The sequence below is a fragment of the Lissotriton vulgaris genome, unplaced genomic scaffold, assembly GCF_964263255.1.
Source record: "Lissotriton vulgaris unplaced genomic scaffold, aLisVul1.2 SCAFFOLD_996, whole genome shotgun sequence".
Classification (NCBI taxonomy): Eukaryota; Metazoa; Chordata; class Amphibia; order Caudata; family Salamandridae; genus Lissotriton; species Lissotriton vulgaris.
In genome coordinates, this window is record NW_028241094.1 from 420342 (window position 1) to 443843 (window position 23502).

General features: G+C 49.4%; 1 protein-coding gene across 1 annotated transcript in view; it reads left to right on the forward strand.

Annotated features, from left to right (window-relative positions):
- LOC147672113 (E3 ubiquitin-protein ligase TRIM39-like) overlaps nucleotides 1-23502 on the forward strand; it is a 219769-nt gene that overhangs the window by 145179 nt on the left and 51088 nt on the right. Inside the window, exon 3 of the mRNA XM_086948026.1 lies at nucleotides 12190-12420. Coding sequence (XP_086804152.1) covers nucleotides 12190-12420 — 231 coding nt within the window. The remainder of the gene's footprint in view (nucleotides 1-12189; nucleotides 12421-23502) is intronic.

Genomic DNA, 23502 nt, shown 5'->3' on the forward strand with positions numbered 1-23502 from the left:
TCACAGTAGGCAGGTAATCACATTTGCACAAAGGATCCCATGAGGCAAAAACATGTGCCCCACGCAAGGACCCAACACATAAACTGTCCCCTAGGCCAACTTGGCCTCTCAGGGGCTGAAACTCCCTGTGTCCAGCAAAGTCGGGCCAGGCAGCCAAAGAATATTGCGCAAAGCCTAAACTAAGCAGCTGCCCACTAAGTGCTGGGCAGCTGTGGAACTGAGCCTGGCACCAGTGTGTCTCCTGGCTCTCCTTCTGAGGCTCTTAATAAACAATGGGGCCCCAAACAGCGTAGGAGCCTCTCGGGCTCTAATTTCCAAAATGCGCCCAATAACGTTGGAGTCCCGCTCGGGGGACTCTGGGAATAATGGCCCCACGGAGCCTCGCAAGCTTGCAATTGGCAACGGGCCACACGTTGGAGCCTCTCGGGGGGAGCTGCCCGCTGCCAGCCGGTGCCGCTCTACCTCCACAAAGACTGGCCCCGAGCGACGATAGCACTAATGGGTGGGGGAGGGCACCGGCAATGTGCCCCGACGCCTTCCTCTCCCCCCAGGAACACAACAGGCCCCACTCACCGACGGCTGCAAGGCGTGTCCGGACTCCTCTTCAGGCTGTTGGATGTCCTGTTTCCTCGGGGCTCTGCACAGGCTGCTTCACTGGGCAAAAGGTAGGCCGTCCAGGGCTCTCCCTAGCACTCGGGAGCCCCTGTGAGGATGCCGCAGGCTGCTTCCGGGAACAGGAGCGCGGGGGTGGGCTCCTGTCTTCTTCCTGTCTGTGCTGGCTGCCCCGCTCACGTCCTGGGCGGGGCTGCCTGACTTCCTGGGAAGCCCGGGCTAAGACTGTGAAGTTTTCGAGGCCAACGAGGGGTAGGCACCCTCTTTTTAGATTTACAAAAACGCAGGGTAGGCACCCGCAAAATAAATAACACTGGGTGGGCTCCTGTGAAGGTAATGAAAAGTAGCGGCAATTCTGCAGGGTGGACACCTGCTCTGGAATAAGCAAAAAGGGGGGATCCCCACGCTGGGGAATCGCTCGAGCTAGGGATAACCGCACCAGCTATGCCACGCGCTATTTTTGGGGGTGGGGGGGGAGGCCAGCACTCCCCAGGCACTGGCAGGCCACCCAAGTCCCCCAGGTCCAGGGACAAAGTCCAAAAAGAAATGAAGGCGGGGGGGCAAAGGCTGGGCCCAGCTAAAAGGGCCATCCAGGCAGGGAGGCAGTCCCCCGTGGCGGTCCTCCTGGCGCCCAGCAGCAGCAGGTCCCCCCTCAAGTTAGGATCAGCAAGAGAACACTTTGTAAGGGGTCACAGCACCTTTTTTATGCACATAAATCCTTTTGTCTGGGTCTGCGGGGTGGGGGGGAAACCAGACGCAGCTGGTTTTGGAGCACTCTGTTGTGCTCAGCCCCTCTCCTCATTCACTGGCCAGGCTAGGGTCATCAGTCGCACCACAGGGGACGGAGCCAGCATTGTGTAGGGAAAGCCCATCCCTATTCAGGTACCAGGTGCACTCCTCCCACCCATCTAGCTGTCAATCTCCCTATTCACCACCGGGGCAGACCCATCTGACCCCTGGAGCCAGGCTCACCAGCCAGCTTCAGCCAATCACAAGCCAGACAGTCACTGCACCTTTATTACACAGACATGCCAACTTCTAGAAGTGGCACTTCCACACTAGACACATTAACGCCGCACACATCGCGCAGCATTCAATCTCACGAGCCCGCACATACCAAACTCGAGCTTGCACTCCACACGCATCAGGAACTACCATGGACACATACATTCCCCATGCATTCCTATGGGAGAGCAGGCCAACCTTACCACATGTACGCACTTTACCCTGGGACACAGTGGTAAAGTGCGCAAAAGCCAAAAATCACTAACACCAGGTCACAATTAAAAGCAAAAAGTTCAGGGGTGAACCTGCCAGAAGGGCCAAGTCCAACAGTGTGGCTGTGGGCCTGCTAATCGGACCCACAGGCCAGCTGTTCTCTCTAAATTGATACCATGTACTTTATGTACATACCTAATTGGGAATTGGGTCACCATTTTGAGCCCCTGTATAGTGTACCATAGGTACCCAGGGCATAGGTGCATCCAAGGCCTACCAGGGGCTCCAGCATGTATTATGCCACCCCTGGCTGGCCATCCAAACTGACACATCAGGCTGATCACTCAGCTTGGGCAGGGTGGTGAAATCACCCCTTGCTTAGATATAGTATACCTATATCTACCCTTATATATAGCCACATATATACCTATAAGTCACTCCTATTGCAGGCCTTGACAATCCTGAAGGCAGAGTGCTTGGTTTTATGTGAGAGGGTGCTCTAGCATGAGCTGAGCCCTTCTGCAGCTTTTGGAACATCTCCTTAAAGCTGTTCTATGATATAGCCATATCATATACTCTTAAGTGCATTATAATCCTCGCGGTTAATGCTAACTTTGGTTTGGCTTTAGCAAAACATGTTGTGTAAGGTGTCAAACACTTTAGAATACTACCCCCCCGCCAGTTCTGGCGGCGGGGGTAGCATTCCACCCTTCTAGAGGGAGAAGACATTTAGTTACTGCTTTACCCGGTTAAAGTTAAACAGAGCCTCAGCATCACAAAATGGATGCTGCTGCCACAGACACGAGTCTGACCTCCTGCAGCTGGGGAAAACTCCATCAAGGGAGGCTTGGACAATAGGTTTCCTGTCTAGGGAGGTGGTAGCACCTCCCCAGACAGCCTGTAATGTATTGGGGCAGGATGGGTTGAATGGAAAGATGCTTTTCCAGACGCTGCCTGGGGGCACACAAGGTGCTCCATGCATAGCCTGGTTCAAACCAGTTGCTGGGGCACTGCAGCCCCGCTCTGGCGCGAAACTGGACAAAGGGAAAGGGGTGTAACCACCTCCTTCTCAGGGTCCACCCATACGAGGGATCCAGCCCCTAAAATCAGCATAAACATAGGAGCTGAGTCTAGAGACTTTAGATTATTCCTGCAAGAAACTTTGATACGAACTCTTGGACCTTCGACGTTCTATATCGACTAGAAGACTGAAGACATCTCCCTTGTGGTCAAGGAGTGACCACCCTGTGCAAACGGACACCACCAGTAACTTGCCAGTTTGCTTTGTCGACGCTCCTGCCGGAACCCGAAGACTCTGTTATAAAACAAGGGGTGACCCAATTTTTGTCGAAGGACCTGGGTATCAAGTATTACAATCAACAATTGGTCCTCGATGGAAATTCACCATGCAACACAGTTACTGCATTAGTCAAATAATTCTTTTCTTAATCAGCTCTAGATTGAATCACTGCGATTGGTTAGATAGAACCCAACATGATAGATACATTAGCCCGGATTGTCAATTAGTACATAAAAAGCACCACAACATTGAAATTTCAATCGAATCCAGACGGACTCACTTATTTAATATACAATTTGAAAGAAGATTGACAGATTTAATAAAAATATTTACATTTACAAAACCAAGATGTTCTAATAAATTCTTCCAGTTACAACCTCTAGCTCAGTTACCCCTCCCTCACAAGAAAACAATCTTCCTGCCATGAAGACCCATCATGAAGAAAGACTAATGTTGAAGCGCCCCTTCAATTGCCCAAGCGGGGCACCCACCCAACTCAAGGCTATCCTCTCTGCTAGTGCCTCTCAGATACTTCCATTCACGCACCAGGCCATTGGATCCGTGCTCCCGCTTTGCCTCTTTGAGCTGCACACCACTCTCGAAACCAGCCCATTTGACAAGCTCACTGCGCCATTTGTTCACATTGGGACCTCGGCTGGCTTTCCAGTGCAACGTAATTTCCCACTTAGCGAGAACCATAGCCAAATCAGTGAATCTATTAGTGGCCTTACGTTTGGCCAGGTGGGAGAACCACTCTAGTAAACATGTACCCTGGGAGCAGGTAACATTGCGTACGATGGTTAATGTCTTTGACACATTCCGTCACAACGTCCCAGAACCCCTAAAGGGTAGGACAGGCCCAGACCATATGATAAATCTCAGGCCCAAGCTTGCCACGTATAGGGCATGCTGCACCATAGTCCTTTAATATGTTAATCCTGCCAGGCATAAAATAAGCCCTTTGGAGCAAATTCAAGTTAATTAATGTGAGCCTGACATTTCTAAATCTTCTTCTTTGGAACGTGCTCCTGATTTTTCGACCAGTCTGCCTCTGGAATCGGGGCCCATTAATTCACCATTATGTCCTGAAGCTCCTTGGGGGGCAGGAGTAACAGTATCTGCTCTAAGAGCACTATGGAAGTATGTAACCGCTCTGAGGCCCTGTGAAGGTGCAAGTAAGGTGACCACTCTGATGTATAATGGTTTCAGCCACCCTGGCCCGTGTCTTTTGACTGTCGCTAGTAAAGCCCTATGTAAGTAACATTTGCACCCTCTGACATCCAAACTCCAGCTGTAAGTCCTCCATTAGGAGCAGTCTGCCTGCCCGAAAGAGGCCAAATCCCAGGTAATTCCAGCGGCTGCCCACTTGGAGGGCCCGCGCCATTCCCTGCCATGCTGCCCCAATCCCAGCAATTGTGGAGGTAAGTCGAGAGAGTGGGAATTGTGTTCAAGCACCGCAGCCAACCATGTCAAATAACAGTCCACTCCGAGGGCCTTCCTGGGAAGATGCCGGGGATTCAAAAGCTGTATAAAGGACTCCGGGAAGCAGGGACAGATGGCCCACTTCTCTCTTAGTAGTCTGCTGACCACATACCCACTGGGTGAACCCCCGCATCTGCGCCGCCAAATAATGAGATTCAAAATCTAGTGCCGCAAAACCACCCTGCACCTCCTGGCGTTGTCATTTAGTCATTGCCACCCGACGCCTGCCAGACCCCCCACACAAGCTTAATCAGCAGCGATCCAGGGCCGTGGAATATTTGAGGTAGTTAGTCATTCTGGAGTCGGATCCAGAACAAAATGGGCGTATGGTTTCTGACCATTCAAAAAATTGTGCAGTCTGTAGTGTCTCATGTACTAGAACTTGGAAACATACAGTGAAATGCATTAAACAGGCCGAGTCACAGTACATACTGCAGAAACATGCGAAATGTGGGGCAAACAGAAGTGATACCAATTTTAAAGTTTTAGCTGTATTTATTGGTACATTGTGAAATAAAACAATAGAGCACATATTAATAGAGCACATATTATAACAAGTATTTGCAATGCACTAGGTATCGCATTTCTTACAGTTAGAGCTGTTGGAATTGAAAATAACTGTGTTCGAGGCATATGAGCTGCAGATTACACACTGTCTATAGATCGCCACCTAGGTGTTGGGCCCGGATGTTTGCAGTTTTTGTCCTGAAGAGTTCTTTGGAAGTCACGAGATAGGTGGCCCCTCCTTTGGACCACATTGCGCCTGAGCATCGGCTCCATCCTCAGATTGTTTTTTTCCGCCATCGGGCTCGGATGTGTTTCCTGCTCTCAAGTTTGGAACCGAATTTCCTTCGGCGTGCAATCCTCATCCAGTTCAACGGTATTGTTCCGATCGCGCTCCCCATCAACGCGATTCTTCACCAGTTCGAATTCTTCGATTCCGTATGTCGACGAAGGCCTTCGGGCCTACCTGGGCCTTACTCTCTGGATCATGGAAAGGAAGCCATTCAAGAAGTGTCCTCGATGTGGGTCAAAGTTTCCCCACACAGATCTACATGATGTGTGCAACCTTTGCCTCTCACCAAAGCACGAGCCCAAAGACTGTTCCGCTTGTTCCTCTTTCCGCTCCAAAAAGGCGATCCGGGACCGACTAGCTCGAATAACTATGGCTCGCTCGTCAGCTTGGATCCCCGACGACATCTTTGAAGAGGGCGTCGACGTGCCAGAACACCAGCGGGCCGAAGAAAGTGCCAGCTCCTCTGATGCTGAAGACTCAGACGTCGAGGACATCACTCCAGCTCAATGGGTAAGACCGTCAATCTCAACCCTTCCTCGACACCCTAAAAAAGGCTTCGTCACACCCTCACCTTCGGGCCTGGGTGCACACCGAGAGACTGCTTCCCACGCCTTGCCTTGGGCCTGGCAAAGAAGCCTACTAAGCCTTCAGGCGGCTCTGGCTCGAGTCAGCCTATTCCCGGTGCCGATCCCGTACCGACACCGAAGAAGAAGCCATCTTCCTCAACCACGCCGACAGCTGCTCCGACATCTAAGCACTCTGCGCCGAAGACTGGCACCTGCTCATCTATGCCAAAACTGCACTCGGGCGAGTAAAAAAAAAAAACGCCTAAAGGTCCCGACTCGCATGCTTCAGAGCCGAAAAAACACCCGGAATCGAAAAAACACGTTCCGGTAAATGACATTTCGAAAGGTCATACTTCTAAGCCAAAAGACCCTAGACCAGCTACCGAGTCTGTGCCGAAAAAACCTCCGGAACCGAAAACGTCGACGCGGAAGGATCTGCCTTACACAGAAGAGCTTTATACACCAGATCCTACTCAAAAGACTGTTGTAAAGAATCCTAAAACTGGCCAACTAGCTCTTAGCTCCAAGAAGAGACCACTAGAGGTGCCTGCACCACCTCCTCCTCCAAATAAGAGAGACATTGCAACCTCTCCATTAAGGGTCCCGTCTCCACCTCCTCCCCATACTATTCCTCCTCCTGCACCTCCTCCACCACATCATTCGCCTACACCATCCACTAATCCAGATGATGATGTAGATACAGACTCTGATGACACAGGTGGGGGTGCACATGACCCAGAGGGACCAATAGTCCCCCTCCGTCACCTAATCCATGGGATGATTATAACACCCCTGATGTGCCTTATGTCCCCCAAGGCGATGTATATCTTTCCAGGCCTTCCCCCACCAAAGGACACTATAGGTTTTAACCTACTAGTCCAGAGAGCTGCCCAGTATCATGGGGTTGACTTGCACACCGATACTGTGGAGGAAGATTTCTTATTGGACACTTTTGATAAAACACAAAGGTCCACTGCCAATGGACAAAGGGGTCATTAAGCACGCAACAGAGGTATTTAAAGATCTGTCAGGGCTCGGGTCCTCAACCCTCGCATTGAGAAAAGATACAAAGCTGCCCCTACAGATCCAGTTTACATTAGAGGTCCAGCACCACTAGATTCTTTAGTAGTATCTAATGCATGTAAACGTGCTAATTCACAAACCTCAAGTGAGGCCTCACCACCAGATAAGGAATCTAAACTCCTTGGCGCCTCTGGTAAGCGCACAGCGTCACATGCAGCTAACATATGGCGCATTGCCAATACTCAAGCGCTATTGGCAAGATATGACATGGCACATTATGATGAACTAAAATCAATAATGCAGCATCTACCAGATAAATATAAAAACCGGGCCAATGAAATCATACAGGAAGGTAAAAATATCACCAATACTTCCATTCGTTGTGCCCTAGATACCGCAGATGCTGCCTCAAGGGCAATTAATACCAGTGTCCTTCTCCGTAGGCATGCCTGGCTATGTATAAGCTAAGCATAAGGAGTACCTCTTAGAAGACCTATATTGCTTTGTCACAAGAGTTTATCCAAAAACATTTTCATAAGGGAGGATGCTATAGATAGAGAAAAAGACTTTTAGTTATTTCAAAGACATTATTTTCTTTTCTTTCTTATATCTTTTTTGTTTTTTCATTTTAGATATTTATACATTCATACAATTTGTTTTGTCACATCAAATCATAATCAAAAGTAAGAAACTTGCAAAAGAGATTTTATAAATTACATAAAGTGCAGCAAGATGCCCCTAACAATTTCTCATATACTACTATCATACATTCTCTCATGCATACCTTACATACCTATGCATTCACTACTTTTTTATAAAAACACATATAAACACAGAAACAGAGCTTTACATAGAAATAACCCAAAAGTATCTCTGGTAGCCAGCTGTAGATGTAAAAGATAGGGGTCCCACCAGTTAGTCATTAGCCGATCTATACATTGTTCTCCAAATGGCAGAACATTGTCCAGGTCTTTAGAGTATACGGCCTACGTACGTTTCGGTGATGGATAGTTGAATCACCTTCTTCAGGGCCAAAAAAGCAAAGGGACTACTAACATATGCTATATCTGAATGTAGAGAATAGCTGATGTTATGGGTAAATCCAGGTGTTGATTATGTACATGGTGCGGACACGCACGGAACCCCCAGCCACAGCCCACTTCGTATACGCTACGGTGGAGTCAAGATACCCCAGTAAATACCTGGTTTTGAACAAGAATACAATTATGACCAGAATTATGAGAAGAAATCTATGCACAAAGCTCTATCGCTAAATCGATACGCTTCATACAGTCCCTAATCAACCCCTGGATTTACCCATAACATCAGCTATTCTCTACATTCAGATACAACTTTACCTGTGGCTCAAAGATCCCTTATAAAGTCCATTTCGTGGATGAAATTGGACCCAGACGCATAGCAATAGAAATATAAGAAAAAAAACCCTGCCCCTTTTTTAACTTCTGTATATATTTGTTATAGCATATGTTAGTCCCTTTGCTTTTTTGGCACTGAAGAAGGTGATTCAACTATCCATCACCCTAATGTAGATGCATCTTTAGAGAAAATGAAAAAAGACACTGACACAGCCAAATCTATGGGAGCCTTGCATTTGCAAGCTCCCAGGCGTTCTTTTCGTCGCTCATCATATAGAGGCAACACAAGAGGCTACACCTCAGATAACCCCTACACTTCCTATAAAACCCCATGTCAATCCACATTCACTAAGGGCTATCAAAGAGGGTTATAGGGGTAATAACAAGAGCAGGGGCAAAGCCAACAACTCCCGCTCTGCCTCCACCCCTACCCAATGACTTTCCTCTCCTTCCCCCCCACCATTCCACTCCTGTGGGGGGAAGACTACAACAATTCCTCCCTGCCTGGATCAACATCACATCAGACAGGTGGGTGTGACAAATTATTCAAGAAGGACGCATACTTCCACATTCCCATTCACAAAGCTCACAGGAAGTACCTCAGATTTGTAATAAACAGGCAACACTATCAATTCAAAGTAGTCCCATTCGGAGTCACAACAGCACCAAGGGTATTCACCAAGGTGGAACACACCCATTCCACAATCCAACTGCTACACAACTTGGGGTTCACAATAAACCACACCAAGTCTCATCTGCAACAAGCCAAAGAACAACAGTACCTCGGTGCCACAATAAACACCTCAACAGCGCTAGCTTATCCAACTCCAGTAAGGATAGCCAGCATGCAAGCTCTTCTCTCAAAGTTTCAGCCACAACACTCCCTTCCAGCACGAGTGTTCATGCAACTCATAGGGATGATGGCCTCTTGCATTTTCATAGTGCCCCGTGCAAGACTTCAAATGCGTCCACTACAAGAATGCTTATCACGTCAATGGAACCAGGCTCAAAGTCACCTAACCGACCTAGTGTTGGTATACTGTCTGACTCATCGCTCTCTGCAGTGGTGGAACACCAAAAAGCGTTCCAAAGGGCGACTGTTCCTAGATCCAGTTCCTCAAATAGTCTTTACAGCGGACACATCGCTCTCCATCTGCGGAGCCCACCTGCTGCAACACACCATGCAGGGCAGGTGGACACCGCAACAAAAGTTACTCCACATCAATCATCTGGAGTTACTAGCCATATTCCTAGCACTGAAAGCTTTCCAAAAGCAAGTATCAAACAAAGTTGTGTTAGACAGCCATGTATTACATACAGAAACTAGCACAGGACATGTGGCGGTGGGCTATACCTCAAAACATATTCCTTCTAGCCCAGCATGTCCCAGGAGTACAAAATACCATAGCAGATCTGTTAAGTCGTCAGACACAACAAACTCACGAGTAGGAACTTCATACGCAAGTTCTTCAACCATTCTTTCAGATGTGGGGACAACCTGAGATAGACCTCTTTGCCAACCACGAAAAGGCCCAAGCTTCGCCGCCAGATATCCACACCCACTGTCCAAAGGCAATGCGATATGGATCAAGTGGTCAAACAAATTTGCGTACGCTTTTCCACCTCTACCACTCATGCCACTAGTAGTACGCAAACTACATCAGAATCCTCGGACCCTCATCCTAGTTGCTCCAACGTGGGCCAGACAGCCATTGTACACCACACTGCTACAACTGTATGTAGTACCGCACCAAAAATGATACCTGTCTCCACGCCTTTTAACACCGAACCGTGGAGAGATCAGACACCCGGACCCAGCTCAGCTCAACCTTGCGATCCGGCTCCTGAAGTCCTAGAGTTCGGATATCTGAACCTTCCTCCAGACTGCATGAATCTCATAAAAGAAGCTAGACATCCAACCACTAGAGCATGCTATGCAGCTAAGTGGAAACGCTTTGTAATATATTGTCACAACAGCAATATTAATCCCCTAGACGTGTATATTTAACACTTCATAGGATACTTACTGCAGCTTCAAAGATGTAATTTAGCCTTTACGTCTATTAGACTACATCTTGCTGCAATAGCAGCATATCTTCAAAACAGACAGCATCTATCTCTGTTCAGAGTGCCTGCTATTAAAGCCTTTATGGAAGGCCTTTAAAGAATAATTCATCCCAGAGTACCACCTTCACCTGTGTGGAATTTAAATATTATTCTCACACGGCTAATGGGACCTCCCTTTGAACCTTTACATAATGTGAACTACAATTTTTAACATGGAAGGTTGCGTTCCTAGTAGCTATTACTTCTCTGCGAAGAGTTAGTGAACTACAAGCACTAACCATTCAAGAACCCTTCTTGCAAAGGCATCACAATTAGGTCGTTCTCCATACTAATCCCAAAGTCATTTCTCCCTTCCACCTCAATCAATCTGTGGAACTGCCAGTTTTCTTCTCGCAGCTATAGACCGTAGCAGAAAGAGCTCATCATACCCTAGATGTCGAAAGAGCATTGCTATACTACATAGTGAGGACACAACCCTTTCGTAAGGCCAAACAACTTTTTGTATCTTTCTCTCCACCACACAAAGGTAATCCCATTTCAAAATCTGGGATAGCTAGATGGATTGACAAATGCATACAGATTTGTTACCACAAAGCTAAACTTACATTATCTGTTCCTCCTAAAGCCCACTCTACAAGGAAAATGGGGGCTTCAATGGCATTTTTAGGGAACATTTCCCTAGATGACATCTGCAGAGCAGCTACATGGTCTACACCGCACACATTCACAAAACACTATTGTGTAGATGTGCAAACAAAACAACAAGCTAATGTGGGCCAGGCTGTACTCAAAACATTGTTTCAAACTACTGCAACCGATAGGGGTGGTTGCCGCTAAGAGTGGGTACTGCTATATAATCTATGCATAGTGTACAATCTGCAGCTCATATGTCTCAAACGGAAAATGCTACTTACCAGTATGCATCGGTTCTTGGCATGTAGAGCTGCAGAGTTACACATGCCCACACGCCTCCCCGGCTACCCTTGTCTGTTCCAGTATTATCTTAATTAGATGCAGCTTACACGGACATCCTTCCTTCCTTTTCTTGCAAAGCTACATCATTTCCCTATGGCGAAAAACAATCTGAGGATGGAGCCGATGCCCATGCGCAATGTGGTCCAAAGGAGGAGTCCCCTATCTCGTGACTACAAAGAACTTTTCAGAACAACAACAAACTGCAAACATCCGGGCCCAACACTAGGTGGCGATCTATGCACAGTGTGCAAATCTGCGGCTCTACATGCCAAGAACAGATGCATACTGGTATGTAGCATTTTCCTTTTTTGCTTTTGTTGAGGAGGAGAACTGACTGTTGGTCTGTATTCCTTTTCGAGCTGCAGGACATAATTGCTGCTGCTTGAGCATTGTCGAGGGAGGAATCTCCCTTGTCAGCTTTCATGTAGAAAAAAACGAAACAACATTGTGTGCTTCCACTGCGCTCCCATAATCTTTTTAAGCTCAGTAAAGGAAAACTTAGGGCAGCTAGAAAAACATAAAAGGGGGTTGCAGCCCAGTGTGCTGCAGCTATGTCGATAAGTCCTCTCTTCATGACAGAGAACGTTTGTTTGTCACAGAGATGGTGCAGGAGGGCTTCTACCCTATGCTTTTGGAAGGATCAAGCTGTTCACATTAGTCACACATTAGCAGTGTTCAGAACATCTTTGTAATTTTGTTGGAAACGCTAATATTTTTTGTGTGTGTGTGTGTATATATATATATATATAAGATAATTTTTGTTCTTCTTAACAGGGCACATTGGAAACTTGGAGGTTGAAAATTGTGGCAGAGTTTGTAAGATTTCACCAGCACCTGGACAATGCAGAAAAGAGTCTGCTCGCTAAACTAAAGGAGATGGATGAGAAGGTTATGCAGGAAGAAAACACGAAGATAACAAAATTAACAAACCAAATATCTTCTCTAAATGACCTGATCGCTGATATTGAGATGAAGTGTCAGCTGCCGGCAGAGGAGCTCTTGAAGGTGATGTAAAATAGAAGACAGAACTGCATAGTGTTTGGTGTCTACCTCCTCGTGCATGGTTCTGTTTGCAGTGGTAACCACCCTGCCTGGACCAGAGTACTCTTTGCTTGTTCGAATGCCTTCTTAATGCTTTCGCATGCAAATGTGCATGTAGCCACACCCACATACAAATCAGGGAATGCTTCTTGAGTGGACGCACCTACAGTATTGCAGAGAGGACCTCCAGGCACTGTACAACTGCTTCAGTGTTAGTGTGGGGCAACATCTTGTCATCTGCCCCGGTCTGTCGGTTGCCCTCTTCCGCAGGGTTGAGGGTAGCTGGTTAGTCAGTCATAGATGACATTTGCTTCCTGTTCCTTCAGATACCCCTTTAGACATAAGAGGGAAAGAGCTGGAGAATTTTATGTAGGGGATAATGTTTGTTCCCTAATAAAATGAGACCTACCTTAACCTACTATTCCCTCGATCTACACTCCTAAACAGAGCCTCGCTTGTATCCTACGGAGAGTATAGAGTAACCTCCGGATACATGTTGTGTATGATGCACGCGTGGGGTATTTCTATAGATGGCGCAATCCTAGCCAAAAGGCAGCGCAGTCCTGTATATGGTCCAAGACGAGCACAGATTAAAAGAGTAAGAGGACATTTATCTAGTTTCTGCTCTGCTAATGCAGTGGTATGTAGCGTTCGTTAAGGAAGCACGTCTTCAATTCTTTCCTAAACTGCAGCAGCATCCTGGTACAGGGGTGTTGTTCTATATCCTGTGTGCACCAGTCCTGGCTGTGAGTGTGCAGAGAACTACCAAAGGTGGTGAGCTTGTCTGTAACATGAGTGGGGTGCTAGTCGTGATTGCTTTTTAAATGGTGTGGGGCCAATGGAGTTCCATCAAGATGGGGGTGGCCTGATGTAGTTGCTAGAGAGCTGACACATGTAGGGAGCCTTTAAGGAGTGCTGGTGTGGAGTCAGGAAGGCCATGAAGTAGAGCATTACGAGCATCCAGATACAAAAGTAGAAAGACTTGAACAGCAGTTCTGAAGTCTCTTTCTGGAAAAAACTAACTTTCTAGAAGGGAGAGCTGGTACAAGGGCGTCTTTGTGGTTTTTAACAATGCGTTCCTTGAGCCCACGTCTAATGGGGAACTTTGGTGACCTGGAGGTGCGACTAACCTTTGAAAAGGTAGAATGAGATTCAGCTGCAACTTGATTTGAAGCCAGTAGGTTTCGTATTTATAAGAGCGTCTGTCCATCGCCCGCACAGTCTGGCATGCTTCAACCATGGGGAAGCTCCCACTGTGGGAAAGAACAACTTTATAGAATGATCTCTTATTATCGATATCTAGGAACTGCATGAGTTTCCGTGGGTCTGTAGACTCCGTTCCTCCTGCTCCCAATGGTCTGTCCTTATTTCCCGTATAGGTGCAACTAACTGTTGAGTGCTTTAAACCCACTCTCACCTACCTAGTCTAAAACTAATGTCCAAGGGTGAGTCTGTCATCCGTCATGTCATCCGTCACCCCATCACAACATTAAAAACATATGCTGGGGGCCTGTGGAGATGTGGCTGAATAGACTATACAAGGGTATACTCTGTCTCAGAGGGGTTTCGGTTACTACGGCTCATGTCAGGGCATTAATGAGAGAGATCTCTCTCGCGTGTGTTACAATAGTTGCTTCTCTTAATACACTGCCCTTGCCTCTGTAATGATAAACTGTCCTCTCTTCGGCTGGGAGAATTTATAGTATATACAGTGGTATCTGCATTTGTTAAAAATTGTATTTCCATTTTTTGGACCCTCTGAGTGGAAATATATCTACCACCAAACACACAGAAGTACAGTATTGCTCTGACTCTCACATCTGTACAACATGTGGTACTTTTATTCTTGCTGTGACATCGTTTAGGAACAGCATCAATTGCACTGTCTCTTCTAGGTTTAGACGTCCTACTCCTGATTCTTCCTTTCTGGAGTTTAGCCTTGTCTGAAGTCACTGGTGGCTCTCTGTGGCGTCACTGGTGGCTCTCTGTGGCGTCACTGGCGGCTCTCTGTGGCGTCACTGGCGGCTCTCTGTGGCGTCACTGGCGGCTCTCTGTGGCGTCACTGGCGGCTCTCTGTGGCGTCACTGGTGGCTCTCTGTGGCGTCACTGGCGGCTCTCTGTGGCGTCACTGGTGGCTCTCTGTGGCGTCTCTGGCGGCTCTCTGTGGCGTCACTGGCGGCTCTCTGTGGCGTCACTGGTGGCTCTCTGTGGCGTCACTGGCGGCTCTCTGTGGCGTCACTGGCGGCTCTCTGTGGCGTCACTGGTGGCTCTCTGTGGCGTCACTGGTGGCTCTCTGTGGCGTCACTGGTGGCTCTCTGTGGCGTCACTGGCGGCTCTCTGTGGTGTCACTGGTGGCTCTCTGTGGCGTCACTGGTGGCTCTCTGTGGCGTCACTGGTGGCTCTCTGTGGCGTCACTGGTGGCTCTCTGTGGCGTCACTGGTGGCTCTCTGTGGCGTCACTGGTGGCTCTCTGTGGCGTCACTGGTGGCTCTCTGTGGCGTCACTGGTGGCTCTCTGTGGCGTCACTGGTGGCTCTCTGTGGCGTCTCTGGCGGCTCTCTGTGGCGTCACTGGCGGCTCTCTGTGGCGTCTCTGGCGGCTCTCTGTGGCGTCACTGGCGGCTCTCTGTGGCGTCACTGGCGGCTCTCTGTGGCGTCACTGGCGGCTCTCTGTGGCGTCACTGGCGGCTCTCTGTGGCGTCACTGGCGGCTCTCTGTGGCGTCACTGGCGGCTCTCTGTGGCGTCACTGGCGGCTCTCTGTGGCGTCACTGGCGGCTCTCTGTGGCGTCACTGGCGGCTCTCTGTGGCGTCACTGGCGGCTCTCTGTGGCGTCACTGGTGGCTCTCTGTGGCGTCACTGGTGGCTCTCTGTGGCGTCACTGGTGGCTCTCTGTGGCGTCACTGGTGGCTCTCTGTGGCGTCACTGGCGGCTCTCTGTGGCGTCACTGGCGTCTCTCTGTGGCGTCACTGGTGGCTCTCTGTGGCGTCACTGGCGGCTCTCTGTGGCGACACTGGCGGCTCTCTGTGGCGTCACTGGCGGCTCTCTGTGGCATCACTGGCGGCTCTCTGTGGCGTCACTGGCGGCTCTCTGTGGCGTCACTGGTGGCTCTCTGTGGCGTCACTGGTGGCTCTCTGTGGCGTCACTGGTGGCTCTCTGTGGCGTCACTGGTGGCTCTCTGTGGCGTCACTGGTGGCTCTCTGTGGCGTCACTGGTGGCTCTCTGTGGCGTCACTGGCGGCTCTCTGTGGCGTCACTGGCGGCTCTCTGTGGCGTCACTGGCGGCTCTCTGTGGCGACACTGGCGGCTCTCTGTGGCGTCACTGGCGGCTCTCTGTGGCGTCACTGGCGGCTCTGTGGCGTCACTGGCGGCTCTCTGTGGCGTCACTGGCGGCTCTCTGTGGCGTCACTGGCGGCTCTCTGTGGCGTCACTGGCGGCTCTCTGTGGCGTCACTGGCGGCTCTCTGTGGCGTCACTGGCGGCTCTCTGTGGCGTCACTGGTGGCTCTCTGTGGCGTCTCTGGCAACACATAATTCCGCTATCGTGCCTACTCTCAATCTCCTGAGATGCCCATGTGTTGCTGAGTCTGCTAATGCAATTAGAAGAAAGTCTGACAAACACCACACTTTATACATGTAGAACCTCCTCAGAGTTAGAGCATTGCCTATTACCCAATCCGTGTTGGCGCGCTGCCTGTAACCCTTTCAGGGTTAGCGCGTTGCATGTAACCCCCCTCAGGGTTAGTGCGTTGCATGTAACCCCCCTCAGGGTTAGCGCGTTGCCAGTAACCACCTCAGGGTTAGCGTGTTGCCAGTAACCCCCCCCCCCCCCCCCACCCACCCCCAAGGGTTAGCGCGTTGCCAGTAACCCCCCTCATGGTTAGCGCGTTGCATGTAACCCCCCTCAGGGTTAGTGCGTTGCCAGTAAACACCCCCCGCCCCCCACCACACACCCCCTCAGGGTTAGCGCATTGCCAGTAACCACCTCAGGGTTAGCGCTTTGCCAGTAACCCTCTCAGGGTTAGGTTAGCACGTTGCCAGGGATAGAATGTTGCAGTAACTCCCCTTTCCAATCATACCCCTTCCCAGTGGATTCACCACTAGACACCAGGGAGGGGGGGAGCAGTCCCTTGAGGAAGGGCCTTTGCTCCTCCAAATGTTTTTGGAGATATTCAGTCTTTTTGCCCTCCGGGAGGCGGGGGGGGGGCAAAAAGCCCACTAGTTGGCAGGGATTCATTTTTTTAATAGGATTTGGGGTTGGGGGCTGCCCGAGATGGGCATGCCAATGCTCCCACCCCGTAAAATTCTAAAGTCTTTCTACCCCCCCAGGGAGGCAGATGGGGGCAGCCCACTAGGTACCAGGGATTATTATTTTTTTATATGTAGGGGTTGGGCTGCCCAGAATGGTAATGCCCCCACTGCCAGAAAAGTCTTTCTGCCCCCCCCCCCCTTCCCCTACCCCCGCCACCCGGAAGGCAGATCAGGGCTATAACCCTTATCTATCCCCCCATGGGGCAAGGCAGAAAGCTCACTAGACCCCCAAAGATATGTTTATGGGCATGCCAGTGAGAAGCCCAATAAAAGGGGTGGGGGGGAGGGAGGAGGGAAACGCTGGAGTTGGGCTCCTGGTCTGCGTGTACTAATCTTAGTCTGGCATTTTGCTGGCGGTGTGTGCGGACCTGCACTTGGCAAATGGTGTGGGTGGACTTGCGCTTGCCTGGTGGTCTGCATGGAGGGGCGCTTGGCTGGTGGTCTGCATGGATGGTACTTGGCTGGCTGAGTGCATGGATGGTGCTTGGCTGCAGGGCCGGACTGACCGTAGCGGGCACCGGGCGTTTACCCGGTGGGCTGGAGGGGTGGGGGCTGGTTTGGTCACTCGGGACCGGTTTTGCAGCAGTGCTGCAATATGGGGCCCAGTAACAAAAGCAGGAGTGTTGCCTTTTACTAACACGCCCGCCCCCTCCTATAGCGGGTCGAGCAGCAATCTGCCAGGGCTGGTTGCTGTTCCCAGTCCGGCCCTTCTTGGCTGGCAGTGTGCGGTTGGCATTTGGCTGGCGGTGTGTGTGGATATTGCTTGGGTGACTGTGTGCATTGATAGCATTTTGGAGGCGGTGTGTGTGGATGGCGCTTGGCTGGTGGTGTGGGGATGGTGCTTGGCTGGCGGTGGGTGGGGATGGCGCTGTGCTGGTGGTGTGTGGGGATGGCGCTTGGCTGGCGGTGGGTGGGGATGGCGCTTGGCTGGCGGTGTGTGGGGATGGCGCTTGGCTGGCTGTTTGCGTGGATGGCGCTTGGCTGGAGGTATGTGGTGTGGCTTGCATGGATCCCCCAGTGTTTTCTTGCCCAGAATCCCCACAAACCTCAAATTTACAAAGTCACATTTTCCGCATATTTCTGTGTGGGTAAGTTGTAGGAATACCGTGCAGGCACAAAAGTCGTACTACTCAGCATTCCCCTTGGTCTCCCGAGAAAAACGATACCTCTTGCCCTTGCATGTCATAGGCACTTGGCTCATCCACACAAGTAAGATATTATTTTTATTGGTAGACTGAGGGGAACGCTGAGTGGTAGTATATTAGTGCAGTGCGGTAATCCTACAACTTTCCCACTCAGATATTGGAGGAAAATTTGACCTTTTTAGCTAAATTTGAGGTTTTCAGCGGATTCGAGGAAGGAAAATGTTGGGGGATCAATGCAAGCCGCACCTCCCTGGACTCCCACGGGTGACTAGTTTTCAGAAAAATCTGTTTTTTAGGTTCCCCTAGATGCTGGCAAACCGGGACAAAAAACATAGGCGTTCCCCTATCGATCACAAAACAACCTGGGTTTTCAAGGGGTCACATGCGTTTTTGGTCCCGAACCCAGCAGGCATCTAGGGAAACCTACCAAACCCTCACATTTCTGTAAACTAGACACTTAGGGGAGTCTAGGGAGGTATGGCTTGTGTGGATCCCCCAACGCTTTCCTACCCAGATTCCCCTGCAAACCTCAAATGTAGCTGACAAAATCACATTTTCTCACGTTTCTGTGTGGGATCACAATGCCAGCACAAATGTACTACCACCCAGAGTTACCCTTAATCTCCCGAGTAAATGATACCTCACTTGTGTGGGTGTTCAATGCAGAGTCGGCTAAAAACGTATTTTGTTTTTTTAAATGTAGCACTTAAAATTCGCTGTGCTATGCCCTTAATACCTGTGTTTTTGGCCCTTCCCTGTAACATGCGTTTGCACCACCCACACAACTGAGGTTTGAGTTTAGCAGTCACAAAGTTAGAATGTTAGAAATTTGACTTTATTCGATAGTTCCCTTTCACCCAAGCATTCGCTTTTAGCATTGTTTCTCTCGCTCGGAACGCCGTTGCTCCATTTCTGTAAACAGAGCTGAAAATCTTGTTCTTTATCTAGACACTAATATGGCAACTGTGTCTCTATTCCCAGTGGTAATACCTCATTCTTAGTCCTCTAGATAGTGCTGCAGTTGCTTCTGTGGACCCAGTGGTAATTCCTCATTCTAAGTCCTCTAGACAGTGCTTCTCTGGTCCTGTCGATAATTCCTCCATTCTAAATCCTCTAAACAGTCCTGTTAGCTGCGTCTCTAGTCCCCGTGGTAAATACTCATTCTTGTCCTCTAGACAGTACTGCAACTGCTTCTCTGTTGCCATTGATAATTCCTCATTCTTAGTCCTCAAAGCAGTGCTGCAGCTGCTTCTCTGGTCCCAGTGGTAACTCCTCATTCTAAGTCCTCTAGACAGTGCTGCAATTGCTACTCTTGTCCCATTGGTCATTCCTCATTCTAAGTCCTCCAGACTGTGCTGTAGCGTCTGTTCTTGTCTGTAATTCCTCGTTCTAAGTCCTCTAGACCAGGGGTCTCCAAACCGGTCCTGGAGGGCCGGATCCATGCCCGATTTTTAAAATTACTACATGTATCTCAATGGGGATATCCCAAAAATCTGGCATGGATCCGGCCCTCCAGGACCGGTTTGGAGACCCCTGCTCTAGACAGTGGATCTAGCTGCTACTCTTGTCCTATTGGTAATTCATCATTCAAGTCCTCTATGCAGTTCTGCAGCTGTGTCTCTGGTCCCAGTGGTAATTCCTCATTCTAAGTCCTCTCTAGACAATGCTACTTCTCTGGTCCCAGTGGTAATATCTCATTCTAAGTTCTGCAGCTGTCTCTGTTATCCAGTATTGGGGTATCTTTCACAGATTCACATGCCTGAATCATTCCCCGTCTTCGAGGCGGGAGTCCCACGGTAAAAATATATACCATAGCAGTGCCTAAAAATTTCTTGTAGTAGGCTGGAAAAGAGTAAAAGGCCTAACTAGGCCCAAAACTTAGCAGCCTATCTACCTCATTATGTAAAAAGACCTGAAAAAGTAGCCTCAGCCAATCAGCTGTCCTTACCCTCTGGAACCTTCCCAGCCCAGGCAGTTCTCCTCAGATTTTCACCGCACTTCGTGTGTAAGGGAGTCTCCCTGAGTGCCTACTCAGTTTTGTCTCTTTTTTTCTTCAAAATGTCTGAAAAGAAGGCTCTTTTCAAGGCCTGTGGAACCTGTAATAAGAAGAGGGTCCATGTGGACGACCAGCACTCCGACTGCATCTATTGTATACACCCCTCACATGTTGTGAAGGATTGTAGAATTTGCCGTACCTTCCCTACTAAAACTATCAGGGATAGAGAGGCAAGGGTTCTTTGATGGTTAAAATCATCTTCCACAGATGATGAGGACAAGGCCTCTACCTCCAGCAAGAGAGCCAGAGCCAGAGAGAGCTCTTCTCCAGAGAGGAAGAAAAAATCTAAACCCTCTCAGAGCCTCAGAACCCTCAAGCAGAACTCCATCAAGACCGTCCACTGTGAGTACAGCCCAGACTAAGACTATTTCTCTGGTGTCTCCTCATACTACTACTTTGACTTCTTCCTCTTCAACCTCTTCTGCAACGGTCACCACTTCAGCTATTACTTCTCCTTTGGTGTCTGCAAAAATTTCGTCGTCTATAAACCCTTCGTCGACGAAAAGCCAATTGCCGTTGACTTCATCGCAGACTATCCCGTCGACGGCGGCTCCGTCGACGAAGATCCCATCAGCCACGTCGACGAAGACCTAGTCGACGAAAACAACTAGCCCGTCGACGACTGTTCCGTCGACTAAGACACCATCGACGGCCTCATCCACGAAGGAGTCATCCACGAAGACACCATCAACGGCCCCGTCGACGAAGGTTTCATCGACGAAGACATCATTGACGAAGGATTCGTTGACGAAGGCTCCATCAACAACCTCGTCGACGACAACCTCATTGCCGGCAGTACCGTCGACGACCGCTCCGTCGACGGTAAAACCATTGACTGTTCCGTCAACGGTAATTCCATTGACGACACCGCATTCTATAACAAGCTCGTCGTCATGGTCTTCTACAAAAGCAATAGCACCAGCTCCACTGTTGCTCAACACATATGTGGAGGATGATTCTGATGACGAAGAAGAGGATGAAGGCCCTTTTGGGGTAGCCCGTCACCCTTCACAATTGAACATTAAATATCAAGAGGAGGAGGAGGACGATGAGCAAGAGCATTACGGCCACGTGGACTTGTCAACGCCACATTTTTCGCACCATACAAGACCTCCACATTCAGAGGACTCAAGTCATCTGCCACCTACTTTGATATAAGACTTACAAGCCATCTTGGCAGACTATCGCCAGAGATTTCCTCCAACTCCAGTTGCACCTTTTGTGCCGCCTGTGCCAGTTGAGATGCCAAGGCCTCCTTCGCCGCAAGCTCCTTTGTCGCCAAGTCAGGATGCAAACCCTACTCCCCAAGGTGACATGGATACCTCTTCTTCTGAAGAGGGTGATGGCAGGGAAGAGGGCGAGTTGCCAGATGTTACACCTACGGATCCGTGGGACGATTATGTCATTCCCATGCCTTCACCGCCTACGCCGCACCAGTCAGATTCTCCGCCTGAGGACATTGGCGGATTTCATAACATTATGCAACGTGCGGCTACCAGATTTGAATTGCCTGTCACAGTGGAGCAGTCTGACTGCTTTTTGCATGACTTTAAAGAGGGATATCGGAAGATGACCAGGGCTATCCCAATTATTGACTACATATGGAAGGAGGGCCTCAACATCATGAAAACACCCGCTTCCATTCTGCGCCACTTGATACTCCATCTTGTCTAATAGGACACCCTCGGCCGGACTCTGTCATATCTCAAGCGGCGCAACAGAGGTCCAAGAACCATTCAGCTCCGATTTCAACGCCACCTGACAAGGAAGGCAGGAGACTGGATGCAATAGGGAAAAAGTTCTCTGCAAACTCAGCAGCCTCCATTAAGGCAGCTAATTTGTTAGCAATTATGGCCCGTTATGACAAACAAATGTGGTCAGATCTGTCAGAATTCCTCAATCTGATCCCGGAGGATCGCCAACAGGAGGCGCGCAAAATCGTGCTTGAGGGAGAAAGGGCGGCATCGGAGATCATTGATTGCGCCCTTGATATATCTAACACCAATTTTAGGCAATTGGCGGGAGCAGCAGTCCTCAGGCGTCAGGGTTGGCTCATGGCTACCTCCTTCAGACCTGAGGTCCAAACAAAGATTTTGGACATGGCGTACGATGGGGACTCGCTCTTTTGCAAACACATTGATGATGCTTTGCTTGCTATCAAAACGGATACGGACACTGCCAAATCACTAGGAACCCTACAATACAGGAGAGGATCCTTTGGAGGAGCAAGGGGCCGTGGTTATTCCTCCAGAGGAAATTATTCCAACCAGCAAAATCGACAGTACCAGTCTCAGTACAAGCAACCGCACTATCAATCATCCTACAGGCAGCCAGCCTCTGGTAGTTTCTCTCGTCAGGGAGGGAAACGGCGTTCAAACAATCAAGGGCGTGATTCCAACAAGCGCCAATGAGCTTTGCTGGACGTCGGTCATTCATCCTCCCCTGCCCGTGGGCGCCAAGATTTCCGCCTTTTACCAACAGTGGCGGAGCATAACTTCGGATCATTGGGTCCTGGATCTTGTCAGGAATGGACACACTCCGGAGTTTTTGCAAAAACCACCAACAGTGCCGCCCAGGGGTCCCCCTCCCCCTCGTCTTCACTTATTGTTCAAAGAGGCCTTAAAGATGCTACACAAGAATGCGATAGAATGAGTTCCCTCCACTCAGAAAGGGAAAGGATTTTATTCTCGCTTCTTCCTCGTAGAGAAAAATTCAGGAGAGTGGCGGCCAATTTTGGATCTCCGCAAGCTCAACAAATATCCGAAGAAAGAGTTTTCGCATGGTAACACTAACAGATATTCTGAATTGTCTCAACAAAGGGGACTTTATGGCTTCTCTGGACCTGGAAGATGCCTACTTCCACATCCCTATCCATCTAAAACACCGCAAATACCTGAGGTTTGCAGTGGCTGGCGTCCACTTTCAATTCATGCTGCTCCCATTCGGCCTGAAATCAGCACCAAGGATATTTACCAAGTGTTTAGCCCCGGTAGCGGCCATGCTGAGATCACAGGGAATACAAGCATTCCCGTACCTCGACGACTAGCTCCTAAAAGGACCATCGAAGAACTCCACAAAGGAAGCGGTCAAGAGTTCTCTCTCTCTGTTCTCCACTCTGGGACTGACCCTCAATGCAAACAAATCTCAGCTCCAACCCCGGCAGGAATTAACCTTTCTGGGAGCGGTATTGGACACATGCCAGTGCATGGCGTTCTTGACTCCAGAGCGACAAACCAAACTGTTAAACCTGGCAAAACAAATATTTGCAAGAAGGTCTCTTTCGGTCCGAACATTTGCTTCCCTTCTTGGGATGTGCTCATTTGCAATCAGTCTCATCCCCATGGCGAGACTCAGAATGAGGCCACTGCAGGAAGAATTACATCGGCAGTGGAAATAACGAACGGGTCTTTCGACGACCGCATAAAAGTAACATCCAAGATGAAGCAAGCCCTTCTTTGGTGGTCGAAGAAACACAATTTGTCACTCGGCCTCACATTTCTCCACAACATACCAGAGTTCACCCTGACAACAGATGCTTCCAT